Source organism: Balaenoptera physalus, assembly GCF_965194825.1.
Source record: "Balaenoptera physalus genome assembly, chromosome: 6".
Taxonomy (NCBI): domain Eukaryota; kingdom Metazoa; phylum Chordata; class Mammalia; order Artiodactyla; family Balaenopteridae; genus Balaenoptera; species Balaenoptera physalus.
The window spans coordinates 4,581,549-4,597,220 of NC_138885.1; the positions used below are offsets into that span (position 1 = coordinate 4,581,549).

General features: G+C 51.3%; 1 protein-coding gene across 1 annotated transcript; it reads left to right on the plus strand.

Annotated features, from left to right (window-relative positions):
- Positions 1-1,552: 1,552 nt before the first annotated feature.
- Positions 1,553-10,477, plus strand: AMER3 (APC membrane recruitment protein 3). Its single transcript, XM_082466364.1, is given in 3 exon segments — positions 1,553-1,675; positions 6,782-9,207; positions 9,209-10,477. Coding segments are annotated over 2 exon segments (2,736 nt in total). The 5' UTR covers positions 1,553-1,675; positions 6,782-6,799; the 3' UTR covers positions 9,537-10,477.
- Positions 10,478-15,672: the final 5,195 nt, after the last annotated feature.

Here is a 15,672-nt window from a genome sequence, read left to right on the forward strand (position 1 = left end):
ATCACTCAATGGAAGAAGTTAAGGGAAAATTTGTTCTTGTAATGCTGTAATGCGGAAGAAGGAAGACCGTAATAGGAGAGGCTAATCTTTGTTAACTTAAACTGGTGAGGACTGTGGAGTCTAGGGGATCCTACACTTGATTCAGGGTTATGTGGCATGAGGCACAGATCCACCTGTGTTTCTACGTAATAGGGGCGAAATTGATTCTGGGAACTCTGAAGGCCAGAAACTGCCAGGAAAGGTCAGGACTATACCATCAACATGGGCGGAGGGAGGACATCTGGGGTGACGGTGAGTCAGTCACTGGGTAGAAAGACGATTCAACTCCAAGAAATGCAAGAAGGGGGCCTCACCCAAAGGTGGTGGGTGATCCTCGCTGAAGGAGGGGCCTGCGGCGGAGCTGCTCTTGACTGGGGCGACTGGGGCGGGACGATCTCAAGGTGACTGATGATGAAGAAGGCTGCTGATTTATGACAAAGCCAGCCCAGACCAAGGAAGGACGTCTTGTATCCAGGGGATTTTTTTTTTTGGAAATGGGAACAGGGAGGGAGCCTATCAGGCTCAAAGAAAGGAATGGCCTTCGTCATCCGCGGAGCCTCGACCTCTTTGGGGCCTCAGTCCAAGCCTGGACTGCAAGACTCCTTCCTTCTTCCTCCCAGCGCTCTCTGCCTGTACTCTCCCCCCTCACCCCACCCCGCCCCGCCCCACCAGCCCTGCCTGTGCTCCGCCCCTCACCCATGCTCCTGGCACTTCTCTCCGAGCCATCCCGGAGTTGCTTACTCCATACTTTATTCCTGCTCCCAGCGTGCAGACCCTCCTTCCTCAGCTCAGCGGGGAGAGAGTGCCACAGCACTTGTGCCCCTCCCGCAAGACTGCGGCAGGCCACAGCACCGGCAGACGCCACACTGTGAGTACCTGTGAGGGGAGCACCTCGTTCCTTCCCGTTAATAATATAATCGGGCCCAAGAAAGGCACACTGTAAGGAAGGCTCTTGGAGACTCTGCCCCGCATCTCGAGATGGGCCTGCTCCTTCTTCCAAACCCGCTCCGAATCCTGGGGAGGGCTCGTGACTCGGCCCTTCCGAGAGGGTTGGATAAACGTGCCCCGGCGCTGCGGGCTGTGGGGGGTAGGGGCACCCACACCTGCGCGCTCTCAGGAGTTCGGACCGCGGCGGGGGAATACGGTCGGGGGCGAGGGGAGACGACTGGGCGGCTGTCAGTCTGGGGAGCCCAAGAGGCTGGGCCTGAGGGATGCAGAACCACAGCCCTGCGGGGGGGCAGAGACGCACGGAGGCAGATACCGGAATAAACACGAACAAAGCGAGACCGAGCGAGGTCCGGGCGGCGGCCCTGCCAGAGCAGTCCCCACCCGGCCCCGCGCGCCTCCTCGCCCACTACTGCGCGGGGGCGCCTACGCGGCCGACTGGCTCTCTGCCCGGCCCCGCCCCGCCCCGGCCCGATTGCCCTCCGGCGGCTAAACCCCTGCGGGCCCGCCTCCTGCCGCAGCCTCCCAGCCCCTCCTGCGGCGAAGGGAGGGAGCCGGCCCTCGGCCTCCCAGGGTCCGGCGGGCGCGCGCGGCGCCGGGAGCTGACCGTGGTGCTGAATTCTCAGCTCGGGATCGGGCGCGGCTCCCGGACCTGCCCAGGCCGCGTCCTGCGACGCTCCAGGCCCCAGCGGTAAGTCGCCAAAGCCCCGAGGATGTAGGCGTGGAGCGGAGGGCAGCGATTTGGAAATTTTTGTGCGTTTTTCGCGCAGTGGGCGGGCGGAGAGGAGGAACCAGTGTCTGCACTCTGTCCACTCCGTGATGCGGGGTCTGGGAGCGATGACCCAGACCTGAAAAGGTCTGGGCTAGGGAAGGGGGGAACCTTGTCCCCTCGGATGCGGGTACTGGGAAAGGACGAGTAAGACCGGAGACCCATCTTTTCTCCACTGGGCAGGCCAGGAACGCCCAGAGACTCCCTTAGAAAGAGTAGACCGGGACCTTCGCTCCCCAAAGGTCCCTTTGTCTCCCCAACGTGGGGGCTGGGTGAATTGGTGATGTTCTAAACACTGCAGATTCTATTTCTGCTTCATTCCCCACCCCACACCCATCCCAGAACACAGAGGCTGTCCCTCCCTAAAGTGGCCTTCACTCCATCACCCTGAAGGTTTTGGCTTAGACAAGGCAGCCTATTACAGAGATAAACTACTGCCCCATACATAGCCTCTCCACCCCAATGTCCAGGATGTCCCTGGGCGGGGCTCCCCTCAGAGGTCCCTACTCTCTTATCACCATTCACCCCTTTGTGTTTCATGTTTGTGATTTTCCTGGATATTGAGGGTGGGGCAGGAGAAGGCAGGGTAAATACCAAAACTATTAGTCAAAATTTTTATATTTCCAAACTGTTTCTGTTGCACATGTGTAGCTCCAAGGTTTTTATTTTGCTCCATGAAATACCTGGTCATTTTAATGTTCAAAAAAGGAAAGAAAAACATAGAATTACCTTACCAAAAGGAAAAGAAAATTCTAGGCAGTTGAGCTAAAGTTAGTCATAATGTAGAAAAGCAGCAAGTGGAATTACTTCATTTGCTCAATCTGCAGTAAGTTCGTATGCATGTGCATGCTCTGTGTAAGATGCTGAGATGTAAGCTTTCACACGTGGGAAGTCTCTGCCACCACTTTCTTTCCACTGGACCTTCCTCTGGCTCCTAACCTGCCCTCTTGTGTCCACTCTTGCTCCTATTTTACATTCTCACCCACAACTGGAGTGACCTGTTAAAACTGAAAATTGGCCTCCCTGGCTGGCAAATGATGGGGGAGTATCTCTCAGTCTCCACAAAGAGGGTGTCTAACCACAGGGTTACAAGGCAGATTGTGCATTTTTGCAACTGAGAACCTGGACACATGGCCTTTGCCCTCAGGAAATGAGAATGCCAGCACCTGGCTGTCCAGATAAATTCCACTGTGCCGCTGAGAATTATCATGAAAGATCACTACTCATCTTGACTCCAGTTGGGCAGTGGGTCTTCTGACCTCTCAGGGAGTTCCCACCCGTGTCACATATGGACCCCACATTTCCAAAGAGTCAGGATCTGGTAAAATATTTTAACATGGAAACTGAATGGACTGAACACACACTGAATTTCACCTGATTGCTCCAGTATTTTGCAAGTCTCTGGTTCATTGTTCTGGGCCTTAGTGTTTACTGTCCTAACAACGTGCAAAGTGCTAAATGAACTCAGGAAATAGGGTTGGCAGTACTAGTGACATTTGGTCCCAACACCTATAGCAATGACAGCTGTTTTGAAAGACCATTTTCCAACTTTAGAGTGTGGTGAAATTTCCAACTGCTCATGATTTTAAATCAGTAACTATTCCAAGAATTTGATTTTAAATCAGTAACTATTCCAAGAATTTGATTTTAAATCAGTAACTATTCCAAGAATTAAGAAACTAGTAGTTTTATTTATAGAGATCAGTATCAAATAAACCATCTGATTTTCTGTAGTTGCAAAATTCTGCACACGGTGAAATAATCTTTATCATGCCTGGTTGAAGTTATTTCCCAAAGTACAGTAATAAAAAGATTTTTCTAAAACATGGGAAAAAAAACAAATGCAATAGAAATCTCATAATGAATATCTCCAAAATTTCTTGCCATAGAAATTATACTACCTTCAGTTACAATTTTTCTAAGTTTGTGAGCTATACTTTTGCTTTTAATCGTCATTTTCATTATGCTTTCCAAAATTTCTCACAAAACCACATTTATTATTCAATGTTTAGATTTCCCATGAAGGGGAGATTGAGCTGTTAGTTCATAGAATGTCTATCAGTTAAGAGCACATGTTTAGTACCAGACAGGCTTGGGTTCAAATCCTAGGTCTGTTACTTACCACCTGTGTGACCTGGGCCAATCCGTTGACTTTTCTGCACCTTAATTTCTCCTTTATCAAATGGGGGTTACAGTAGTATGTCCCTTATAAGGTTATGGGCCAAGCGCTCTGCCTGGTTAGGTAGATGGAACAAAGACTCAGATACAGGTCTTCCCACTCCAGAGCCCAGAAAGTAACCACTATGCTGTGTGTACCCAAACCCATCAGAGCTAGGCTACAAAAGATTGTGGGGAGTGGAAATGGGGTCTGCAGGTACAGGGTGGGAAAGACTTGGGCACATGCCACCTGGCAGGAGGCAGAAAGGCAGCTTGAGGGACTGACCCACTGTCCAGGATGCTGCCACCAAGAGCTGAACTGCAGCCAGAGGCAAGCCTGGGCTCTGCAGCCTTCCCTGACACGGTGCCTGCTCCTTCTACTGTCCTCTGGCCAAAGGCCCCAGGTGTTCCTCTGCAGGGGAGGAAGCATTGCCCACAGGTGGGAGTGGGGTGGAGGCCGTGACACTTGCCCTGTGAGCCTCTGCAGTGCCAGCTTTGCCACCCCTTTTCATCCTCTTTGGCTTTAACATTGCCAGCTGGGCCTGGAGGCAGCCCCTCCGCCCGCCTCCAGGACCCCATGTTGAAGCATTTCCGAGACTCTCCGGAGGGGACTGGGAGGCCTCTTTGGCAGTGGGTGTGAAAGACATGCAGGCCAATAAAGCCACTTGCCTGCCACCTGCTCTATTCCTCCCTCACAGACTGTGGACTGAGGGAGAGTGAATCTCAGTGCTCCCTATGGAGCACTCCTCATGGAGAGCCCAGGAAATCAGCCAGAGGACCAACTGGCAGGTCCCTCACTGCCAAGGAGAGGCGGAGACAGTGAGGCAGATGGAGCCTGGGAGCGGGGTACCTGTGAGGAACAACACACCGGGGGGGGCCTCTCAGGGGGTGCTCTTCAGCACTGCCTTCGTCTTCTTCTTCTTTTTTTTTTTTTTTTTTTGAGTTATGTTTTATTTGGCGGGAATATTTAGGACTTCAAGCCCAGGAGGCAGCATCTCAAGTAACCCTGAGACAAACGTTCCGAGGAGGCAAGGGGGGGAATGAGGTTATATAGAAGTTTTGCAACAAAGGGCAGGTAGTCTGAACGTCAAAAAATTATTGTTAATTAAAGAAAACCAGCTATCCCAAGTTAAGGAATTTAGCACTTTTCTGTGTATGGGAAGATGCAAGATTCTGGGCTCACTGAAATCATTCCTTTGATATGCACCTCAGCTACCTGGGGCCAGCATCCTGTGTTTTCACACCCTGAGTTTCCTGAGGGCTGATCATGGGAGTGGCTGCAGTCTGATGGCTGCTAGATGGCAGGTATTCTTTCCTTCCTGAGTTTCCTCAGGGCTCACCGGCTCACACTGGAGGGCTGCAATCGCTGATGACTGTGACATCCTTTGTTAACTGATATAGCATTGCCTTCTTTCGATGTGGTCTTGTGGGTCTCCAAACTCACCCCAAAGGCAATGCGTTTAAAACTAGACCCTTGCTCCTCTCCCCCAAACCAGCTCTTAACACAGGTCCCTTCCTTGCCTTTGCTCACCTCTCATCCTCTCCACTTTCTGGACTTTTCCCACTCCTACGGTCCCCCTCATGGCATGAATCCCGGCCTCAGTGTTTATGACTTCTGGCCTGCTTGTCTTTCTTTATTTAGTTGCTAAATCCTGGTGTTTCTTCCTTTGAAAGACCCTATGACTTTACCCCTCTTTTTCATGCTTAGAACTGCAGTTTCCATCTAGACCTTATCTCCATATACGTGGCCCATTTTAGCTTTCTCCTGTGAGTCCTCTCTGTTCAGAGCCTCGAGTCCATCCTCCACTCAGACATCAGATAAATGGTCTCAGACCATCAGCTTCATTATGCCACTGCTTCCACCCACTCCCTCAGAAGACTTCCATAGCTCTTCCCTGACTGGGGGTAAGGCCAAACTCCCCAGCTGTGCAAGGATGATCAAGTTGTTAACACCCTTACCACCTTCCCACTCCCAAACCCAGGACAAACATCAATAAGCGATTCCAACACTCTTTCCCATTGAACTCAGACTGGGCATCAGAACCTTTCTCTGGATGGCACTCCAGGTAGCAATGTTTACAGTTAGGACGTGCACAAAAGACGACACCTGCCTGCACTTTCAGCTCATGATGTGCTTTGTGTGGCCAGTCTACCTGATCCGGGTCTCCTGCTTGTCTCCTCCTTTTTGCCTTCTGCCACATTGCTCTCTTCTCCCTGCGCAAGCTCTCGTGCACCATGAGATGCTTGGCTGTGCCTTGCCTGATGGCCTCCGTGTAGACTGACTCTTCCCTCCTCAAAAAGATGCAGCAGTCCTGGAAGGCATGCATGTGTCTTCCCTCCCCCCATGCCCACATGGCCCACTGCACCCAGCCCAGGAAGTAGGCTTGGGTTTCCTTGCCTCTTGCATGAAGGAAACAACTTATTTATTGAGTCCTCTGCTTCATCCACTCAGAAGGGCCATGATACTCCTCCTAAGGATATGGTGCTGTGGGTAGAGTGCCGGGCCTGGGCATGGAAGTCTAACTTGCCCAGATAAGCTCTGAAAGGATGCTTGAGGGAGTCGCAAGATCACAGCTACAGGAGTACCGGACCCCAGTACGTTCTCATTTTGTCTCCTGTTGTCTGCCTTTAAGCACATGACTTAACTTCTCTGGGTATCAGTTATCTACAAAGGCTGGAGCAGCAAGCCTGTGGGTGGGGCAGTTCCCATCTCCCTCTCCTCTTGCCTCCATGGAGGATCCAAGCTCAGATGTCAGAGCTCAGCTCCCATGCCCATGTGGGCAGTGGGGGGTGGGGGGGAGGCAAACACAGGTCTTCTAGAACCACAGACCTCCATCTTGGATACCGAGTGCCTCCTTCTTTCCTCCACAGCAGCAGGGACACTGCAGCATGGAGCTGAAGAGAGGAAAGACATTCATCAAATCTAGCCTGCAGATTGACCATGAGAAACCCCCAGATCCAGCAGCCACTGCCCCGGCCACGGAGGATGCAATCTCACCAGGAGGGCAGCAGCAACCCCACAGTGAGAGGGGCCCCCAGGTCAGTCCCAGCACCCAAGGATATGACAGGTGCTCTGACAAGGGGGCCCAGCCAGACACCAATGGGGGGCCTGCAGCTCTCTGTGGGACCACCTTCAAACCGGTGCAGAAGAGCAAGACTCACGACAGTGTGCCCAGGGCTGACAGGGCAGCCGCAGCTACAGGGCAGCTGGTGGGCAGTGCAAGCTTCCCAGGGCCCCCCAGGAGCCAGCGCATGATTGACTACCGCCACTTTGTGCCCCAGATGCCCTTTGTACCAGCTGTGGCCAAGAGCATCCCAAGGAAGAGAATTTCCCTGAAACGACCCAAGAAATGTTTTCGGAATCTATTCCACATCCGCAGAAACAAGACTGAGAATTTGGCCTCGCTGACAACCAAGGGGAAGAGCTTGTCCTCCCCTGAAGGCCCATCAGAGGCTGGAGGGCAGCAAGGCACAGCTTGCTTCCCCTTGGGCGAGGGGCTGGGACTGGACAGCCTGTGCCAGGACCTGTCTGACAGTGAGTTCCTGCCCGACTCCTCCTTTGACCTCTGCAGGGCCCTGTGTGAGGACGTGGCCTCACTCAAGAGCTTTGACTCACTCACCGGCTGCGGGGAGATCTTTGCAGACGAGAGCTCAGTGCCATCCCTGGAGCTGCATGAGGGCCTGGAGAGCCCTGCCCGGGCATCCCAGGCCCCTGACTCCATGGCTTCCAGGGGCCCCTTCCAGGGCAGCGTAGAGCAGCTGGCATCGCCTGCCCAGAACGAGATGTCTGACTTTGACAACTTCTGGGACCGTGTGAATCACTCAGTGAGGCAGCAACAGCGCGCCCTGCTAGGTCCGTGGCTGGGGGGCCCCCAGGGGTCAGACACAGACAAGCCCAGGCCAGATGCATCTGGGCTTGCTGAGCTCCCCCTGTGCCCATGCAGGGACCCCCACAGTGGCTCCAAAGCCAGCTCCATAGACACAGGCACCCCCAAGAGCGAGCGGCCAGAATCTGTGTCCACGAGCGACGAGGGCTACTATGACTCCTTCTCACCAGGCCTCGAGGAGGACAAGAAGGAGGCCCCGAGCCCAGGCACACCCGCAGCCGCCTTCCCCCGGGACAGCTACAGCGGAGACGCCCTCTATGAGCTCTTCTATGACCCCACTGAGGGCCCCGGGAGCCCGAACCTGGATGACGACCTGTGCGTGTCTGAGAGTCTGTCGGGGCCGGCACTGGGAGCCCCGCTGTCCATGTGCAGCTTCCACGTGGGGGCAGAAGAGAACCTGGCCGCCGCTCCAGGCCCAGACCTACTCAGCCAGAGCTTCTTGCAGAGCTCCTGGAGGGGCAAGGAGTGCCTGCTGAAGCTCTGCGACACCGAGCTTGCCATCACCATGGGCATTATCAACTGGCTCCGCCGGAGCCCAGAGCTCCGTGCCCCGCCTGCATCAGCCCCCAGGGAGCCTGCGGCGCCCCCGGGAGGACTGGTGGAGAAGCCAGGAGCTGACTCTGAGAAGGTGTGCCTGGGTCCAGTGAAGCTGGAGGGCGGGGGGACCCGGGCCTTAGATGCAGGTAGGACCCCCGTGAGCTCAGCACCCAGCAGGCGGGAGCTGTGGGCATGTTCGGGCACCAAGGGCCTGCCTGCTGGAGTGAGCGAGGTCCTAGCGGGGGCCAAGCAGGGGACCAGCTCTCCATCCAGGGACCCCTCTCTGGAGTGTATGCAGGTCTCTGGGGAAGAAGGGACACAAGGCCACCCTGAAGGCTCGCTCTCCTCTGTGGGGTCTGCAGCCCCCATGGCAACCAACACATCCAGCAAAAACAAGGTCCCAAACCCCTCTGCCTGGCCTGGCTCCCAGGAGCCCAGGCTGCCTGGGAACCTGGGGTGTTTCCAAGGTCCCTGGAGGCCAGGTCTTGGGGGAAGCACTGTGGATTCAGAGCTCACTCTGACAGGCTGTGTGGCCCAGGTGGCAGCCCTACAGATCCACCCAGACTGTCAGCCCCCAAGGCAGAACACAGGTAGCGGGCTCTGCGGGCAGCCTCGGGCCAGGGGCCCTGACATTCTGCCACAGAAACAGCCTAACAGCTTCCCTAGCACGGCTGCCATATGTGGCCTGCCCTCCCTGGCCAGCCCACTCCACAGCCCACAGGACCAGAGGTGCCCAGGCCGCATTCTGGACCTGAGCCAGATCAGGGTGGAGCCCGCCAGGCTGGATGCCCAGGCCCAGGCCTCTGTGGAGGACCAGCCTCTGCAGCTCAGCTCAAGGGCTATAGAGCAGGCTGCACACAGGAGCCAGCTGGACCCATAGCCCCCTCAGTCCTGCTGCCTGGGATCACCTGCCAGGAATTCTGGCCCTCACTTCCAACAGCCAGTGGGAGGGGGCCCACTCTGCAAGTGCCCCAGAAAGCCGCTGCAGCTTCTTGGACCATGAGGGCATCCTTTGCAACCAGCAGGAAGTAGGAGCTCCCAGGCCAGCATGGCTGAGACCCACCTTTGGAACAGTCTTGTGTCTTTGTGGTCGCATTCAGGAGAGCCTAAGACCCAAATCTCCACCCTTTGTCCCTGATGTGAGGACTGTATTGGGGGGGAGGGGGTGGCAGGACTCAGGCAAGTGGGGCGGGGCATTTTAACATGGAGACATCCATAGCTGAACCCACCAGCTCAGCCAGAACAGGTCCTGGGCAGCCCAAGACCAAGGACAATTGCAAAGCTGCTAGTGCTCTCAAAATGTGCCTCCCCAATTTCCCCACCAAAAAATGAAGCATCTAAACCCAGATGTGAAGTAGCCACATTTGGCCACTCCTCATACAGCATGTCAGAGAGAGGAGCTCGGGTTTGAAACCGATGGGGTGGAAATGGTACATATTATAAAGGGTACATATTGTGCTGATAACTCTGAACAAGGGTTGAGAGTAATAAATGTGAGTGGGGGGTCCGAGGCTCAGGGGTAGGAGCTTGAGACAGGGGGTAGGGGGTTGCAGATGAGCTTGGGAGTGCCCACTCTCCCCACCCCAGCCTGCTCCCCACCCCCAGGATGAGCAGCCACAACCTACGGGACCCTGAAGGGCTTCTCTGAGGGAATCAGAAGCAGAACCACCCATCTCAGCAAGAGCCTTGAACCAGCAGATGCCATGCATTCCTGTGCAACCTTGCCAGGGCTGGCCAGACCCTGCAGACCTGACCTATGGGTGTTCTCTGTCACAAAGCATCCCATCCAAACAATGATTTCCCCCAGCTTGCACTCTCTAACTGAGCAACAGGTGGCAAGATGCTCTTGGGGAAGAAGCTGACTGATTCTCCACACTGCCATTCTTGCCCTCCATGCTGCCAAGCATTCTAGCCTCCCGCTTCAGGAAGGCTCACCTTTGAATGAGGCTGTATCCTCCAACCCCTCGAAAGCCACAACATGTGCACAGCACCAAACATTCAGAATCACAGAGGGAAAGGTGGCTCTCACTTCAGGAAGGGCAGGTGTCTGTTTGGCCATCCTCAGGGCAGCAGGCCAGCAGCCAGCCCCTTGCCAGGGTTCCCTACGATTAGATCCTGCCTCAGCTGCCCTGTTGTGGTGAGGTGCCAGGCGGGGGTGGGGGTGGGCGTGGGGGGGGAGTATGCCACAGGCAGCTATGAAGCTGTTTCTAGAAGATAGGCCAGCATAGAAAGGGGGCGGGCCCAGTGATGAGGGAGGAATTCCAGATGGAGGGATGCAGTCTGGCAAGCTGACCACAGGCTGGGGCCTCTCCTGATTGCCTGAGGCTTTGTTTCAGTCTAGAACATGCTCCACGGCCCTCATTAACAACTGCTTCCTGGGGCCCACTGTGCGGAGGATGCATGCAGCACATGGGAGGTTCAAAAGGGCATGACAGGGCTCCTGACCAGGCCCATCGAGACAGGACACAAGGAAGGTCAGGGCCAGCCTTCCTGGGAAGCTGTACTTGACCCTTCCTCCCAGCACTGCCACAAGCGGTCACAACAGTGTTATTGGGCCTAGATGTGAGCAGGTGACATGTGGAGTAGCTCGCGGCATCCCTGCAGCAACCGGAATGCAGCTGCTCCCCTGGTTTCTGACATGGAAGCCGAGGCCAGGGTGCGGACGTGGCTTGCCCATGACACACTCGGCCAGTGTGTGGGACTGATGGTGTTGGAGCTGAACTCCTAGGGCCCAGCTCTCGGTAGGCTCCTGCCATGAACACCCCTCTCGAAGCCTCCCCTCCTCCCTTCTTTCAGGGCACAGGTGTCTGGGGCCTCTGGGTGCCAGGAGTGCGTCTCCGTTACTTTGTACCGCACCTGAGCAGAGCAAGTGCTCAGTAAATACTGTTGCAAGAATGAAATATCAAAAGGTTGTACATGGTTTTCTGATTTCTTGTTGCCTGTGGGCCTTGTGTCTAGAGAGCAGCAGAGTTGGGTTTAACCTGGCAGAAGTGACTTCCTTGATGTGACACACTGACTTGTGGAGATGTGGAAGAGCCAGCCCAGTCCAAGAGCACTGGGAAGAGCAGGAACCAAAGTGGTCCAGGTCAGGAGGGGCCTGGGGTCAGGAGGGCAGTGCCAAAGGGGACCCAGGACTCAAAGCAGGTGCACGGTGACCCAGCAGCAGGGCAGCAGAAACAAGGACCTAGGGCCATGCCTACTGGGAGGAAATCTTGCCCAGTGGCTCTCAATCTGGGGAGCATCTTAGGCAATCCCAGCACTGTAGAGATTCTCACTCAGCAATCTGGGGAGCGGTCCCAGCAGTGGTCTGCTGGGCGCCCTGCTGGGAGAGTGAAAGAGGCTGTGTGATCTTCCTCTTGTGTGCACTAAGTCAAGGATCCCTCAGCCCATCTCTCTTTCTGCACCCCACCCCTCAGGCTGCCCTCCCCAGCAAGATGGGTGCAGGCAATGCCATTCTGACTGGGCTCCACAGGCCTCAAGGGTGTCCTCGAGGTGACCCACTGGGAGGAAGAGGGGAACCTCAGGGTCCAGCTCTTGAGACAGGTGCCTAACCCAGTGATGGGTGTGGAAGAGACCTGCTTGGGGCATTTTCAGAACTCTGGTCAATTTCCAGCCCTCTCATTCATACGTGGCTGTAGAGGTTATAGGAGATTTTTCCCATGTAAAGTAAAATCCTGAGAAGTAGGTCCAGTTGTCCCCAGCTCACAGCTGTCCCAGGGTCACACAGTGGTGGGGGAGCTGGGGTTCACCCTGGTGCCTGTGTGCTGTGCTTCCGCCCTTCCAACCTTCTGAGGTTGAGTTAGAAAATAGGAATGTACCCAGGCAGCCTCCCAACTCGAGGAGGCCTGGGCCCTACAGCAGGATGAACCAGGAGGGCAGGGAAGAGAGCAGGAGAAGGTGCTGGAAAGAAGAAGGAGGTGAAGGCCAGCACAGGTTGGGGAAGTGCCTGCAAACTAAATTGGGGGTGCTTCTTACCTTTCCTGGCTCTTCATTTTATTTATTTGTTTGTTTGCTTATTTATTTATTTATTTTTATGAAATGGGGACAAATATACAGAATACAAAACCCAAATGACACAGAAGGGAGAACAATGAAAAGTGAGTCTCCTCCAATTCCTCCCGTACCCCCTGTTGTTTTGAATCAAAATTAATACCCACTTACTACAACCAATTCAAACAATGCCAAGTGCAGAGCCTCCTCTTCCCTGTCCTTCTTGAACATTGGATGTGTCCTCAGACCCTTTCTCTGCCCATGACATAAACACATATGGACTTGAACCTTTTTTCTTACTGCACACTGTATCACAGATGTCGTCCTTGAGCTTAACAGGCACCAGGAGCATGCAGGTTCTCCATTCTCTTGAACAGCTGCACAGCAGTCTCCTGTAGGTGGCAAGTAATTTAAACACTCTCCTGTTGATGGATAGTCAAGTTATTTCCCATTTTTGCTGTTACAAACAATGCTGCACTCACTCCTTTTTCTCCTAAATGTTGTCTCTGAAAGTCCTCTTCAAACTATAAAAGTGAAATTTAACAAGGAAAAGATGCATTTTTTAAAATGAACAGTGCATCCTGCTTCTATGTCTCCACCCCAATGCCCACCTACCTAAGGGCCTGATGTTAATGGCCTGGGTTCCATGCTCATACAAACATACTACACACCCCCATCTTTGGAAGGGGAGATGTGGGTTCTTTTGTTATTATGTATAAGGCCTTGGAAGTTGTCATTCCCATCCTTACAACAAGAAAAATGTGGACAAACTGAAAATCCATGACTTCCCTTGACTCATCAGAGAACTGAGGTCACAGAGCAAATAACTCCTCTGAAGCCTGGAGGCAAAGGTCCATCCAGAGAAAGGAGGCAACCAAGACCTGGTGCAAGATGCCAAAGAACTGGTAGGAACTGTTAAAGAGTAGTTTTGACAAGTGGCTGTAGGCTGAATAAGAAGCTATAAGGGACTGGGCAGTAAAGGGGGGCCCACACTTTCATGGCTTTCCTCCAGGAACCACACTGTGTTTTCAGGGTGAGGACAAAAGACCCCCTCATGGGCTTGGCAAAGGGAGAAGAGTAGCCATTGTGAAACCCTCCATAACCTTCTCCCTAACAGGCCTATGTAAAGGAGAGGGGCTTCCCCAGGGGGCTATTCAGCTTCTCTAAGCTGAAGGAAGGCACTCCACCCAGTCATCTCCAGCCTTCCTGTCTCACTTAAGAAAAAGAAAGATAGAAAGATAAAAAGAAAAGGACAGTTAACCAGAAGAGAACTCCAAAATACAAAACTGGAAATGGTGGACCAGAAGGGACTAGGGTTTTGGAAGGCTTAACCCCACCCTGGGGGCACAGGCCCACAAAAGACTGAGACTGATTAGAAGCTTAGAAGATAAGGACACATTCTCTCCCTCCCGACTAACCCCATCACCACACTAATAAGCCTCCAGTAATAAGAACTGTGGACTAAAACTAAAAGAGCTACAAGACAAAGACTCTCTAAAGATCAGAACAAAGGGAAGCCACAAAGAAAAGAAGGGAAGAAAAAGTAAGCCCACTAGAGTAATATGAAGCCTCTGGTGCCTATAGTTACAAGAAATATTAAAACAGCCCAACTCTTAGCCAGATTAACATAAATCCTCACACTAAAAGCCTATTTACCTCAGTACCTATTACCCTATACAATGTCAAACTTTCAACAGAAAATTATAAAGCCTCTTAAAAGCAAGAGGAAACAACGTCTGAGGGACAAAGCTATTGCCAGAACCAGTCACAGATGTTGGAATTATCACATAAAGATTATAAAATAAGATTGATTAATATGTTAAGAGTTCTAGTGAAAAAAGTAGACAAAATGCAAGAACAAGTGGTAATATAGCTGACAGGAAGAATTCCAAGAAAGAAATCCAAAGAATATGCTAGAAGTCAAAAACATTGCAAATTAAATGCAGAATTAAACATGTCTGAGTAAAGAGTCTGCAAGCTTTATTAGAAAATACTTGAGACAAAAATGAGACAAATATACCAAAACTTACAGGACACAGAGAAAGCAGTGCTAAGTAGGAAATTTATTGCTACAATGCATACATTAAAAAAGAAGAAAGCTCTCAAATCAATAACCTAACTTTATATTTTAAGGAACTAGAAAAAGAAGAATAAACTAACCCAGAGCCAGTAGAAGGAAAGAAGCAATAAAGCTTAGTGGAGATAAATACAATAGAGAAGAGAAAAAAAAAAAAAACAGGAAAAAGTCATCAAAACCAAAGTTGATTTTTTGAAAAGCTCAACTAAATTGACACACCTTTAGCTTAAACTGAGAACAAAAGAGAGAAGACTCAAAGTACTGAAATCAGAAATATAAGTGGGGATATCACTACCAATTTTATAAAAATAAAAAAGATAATAAGAGAATGCTATGAACATTTATATATCAACCAATTGCATAATCTAGATGAAATGGACAAATTCCTAGAAATGTACATCTATCAAAATGAATCACGAAGAAAAAGAAAATCTGAATAGACCTATAACTAGTAAGGAGACTAAGTCAGTAATAAAAAAAATCTCTCAGTAAAGAAAAGCCTGGGACAAGATGGCTTAACTGGTGAATTCCATCAAACATTCAAGGAGGATTTAAAACTAATCATGCTAAAACTCTTCCAAAATATTGAAGAGGTGGGAATAGTTCCTAACTGATTCCATGAGACCAGCACTACCCTGATACCAAAGCCAGAAAAGAAACTAAAAGAAAACTACATACCAATATTTCTTATGAATATATAGATACAAAAATTCTCAACAAAATACTAGCAAACTGAATTCAGCAGCATAGTAAAAGGATTATACACCAAGACCAAGTGAGTTTTATTCCTGAAGTGCAAGGATGGTTCAATATACAAAAAACAAACTATGTAATACATGCCATTAATAAGATGAAGGAAAAAAACACATGAGAATCTCAACTGATGCAGAAAAGGCATTTTACAATATCCAACACCCTTTTGTGATAAAAATACTCAATAAACTAGGAATAGAAGGAAATATCCTCAACACGACAAAGGGAATTAAAAACTCACAGCTAACATTACAATGGTAAAAAGACTGAAACTTTCCCCTAAGATCAGACATAAGACAAGGATGCCCACTTTCACCCTTATATTCAACACAGTATTGGAAGTTTTAGTAGAGCAATTAGGCAAGAAAATGAAATAAAGTACATCCCAACTGGAAAGTAGAATTTTTTCTGTTTGCAGACAACATGATTTTAAAAATAGAAAATTCTAAAGATACACAAGAAAACTGCTAGAGTTAATAAATTAATTCAGCCAAGTTGAAAGATACAAAATCAACAAA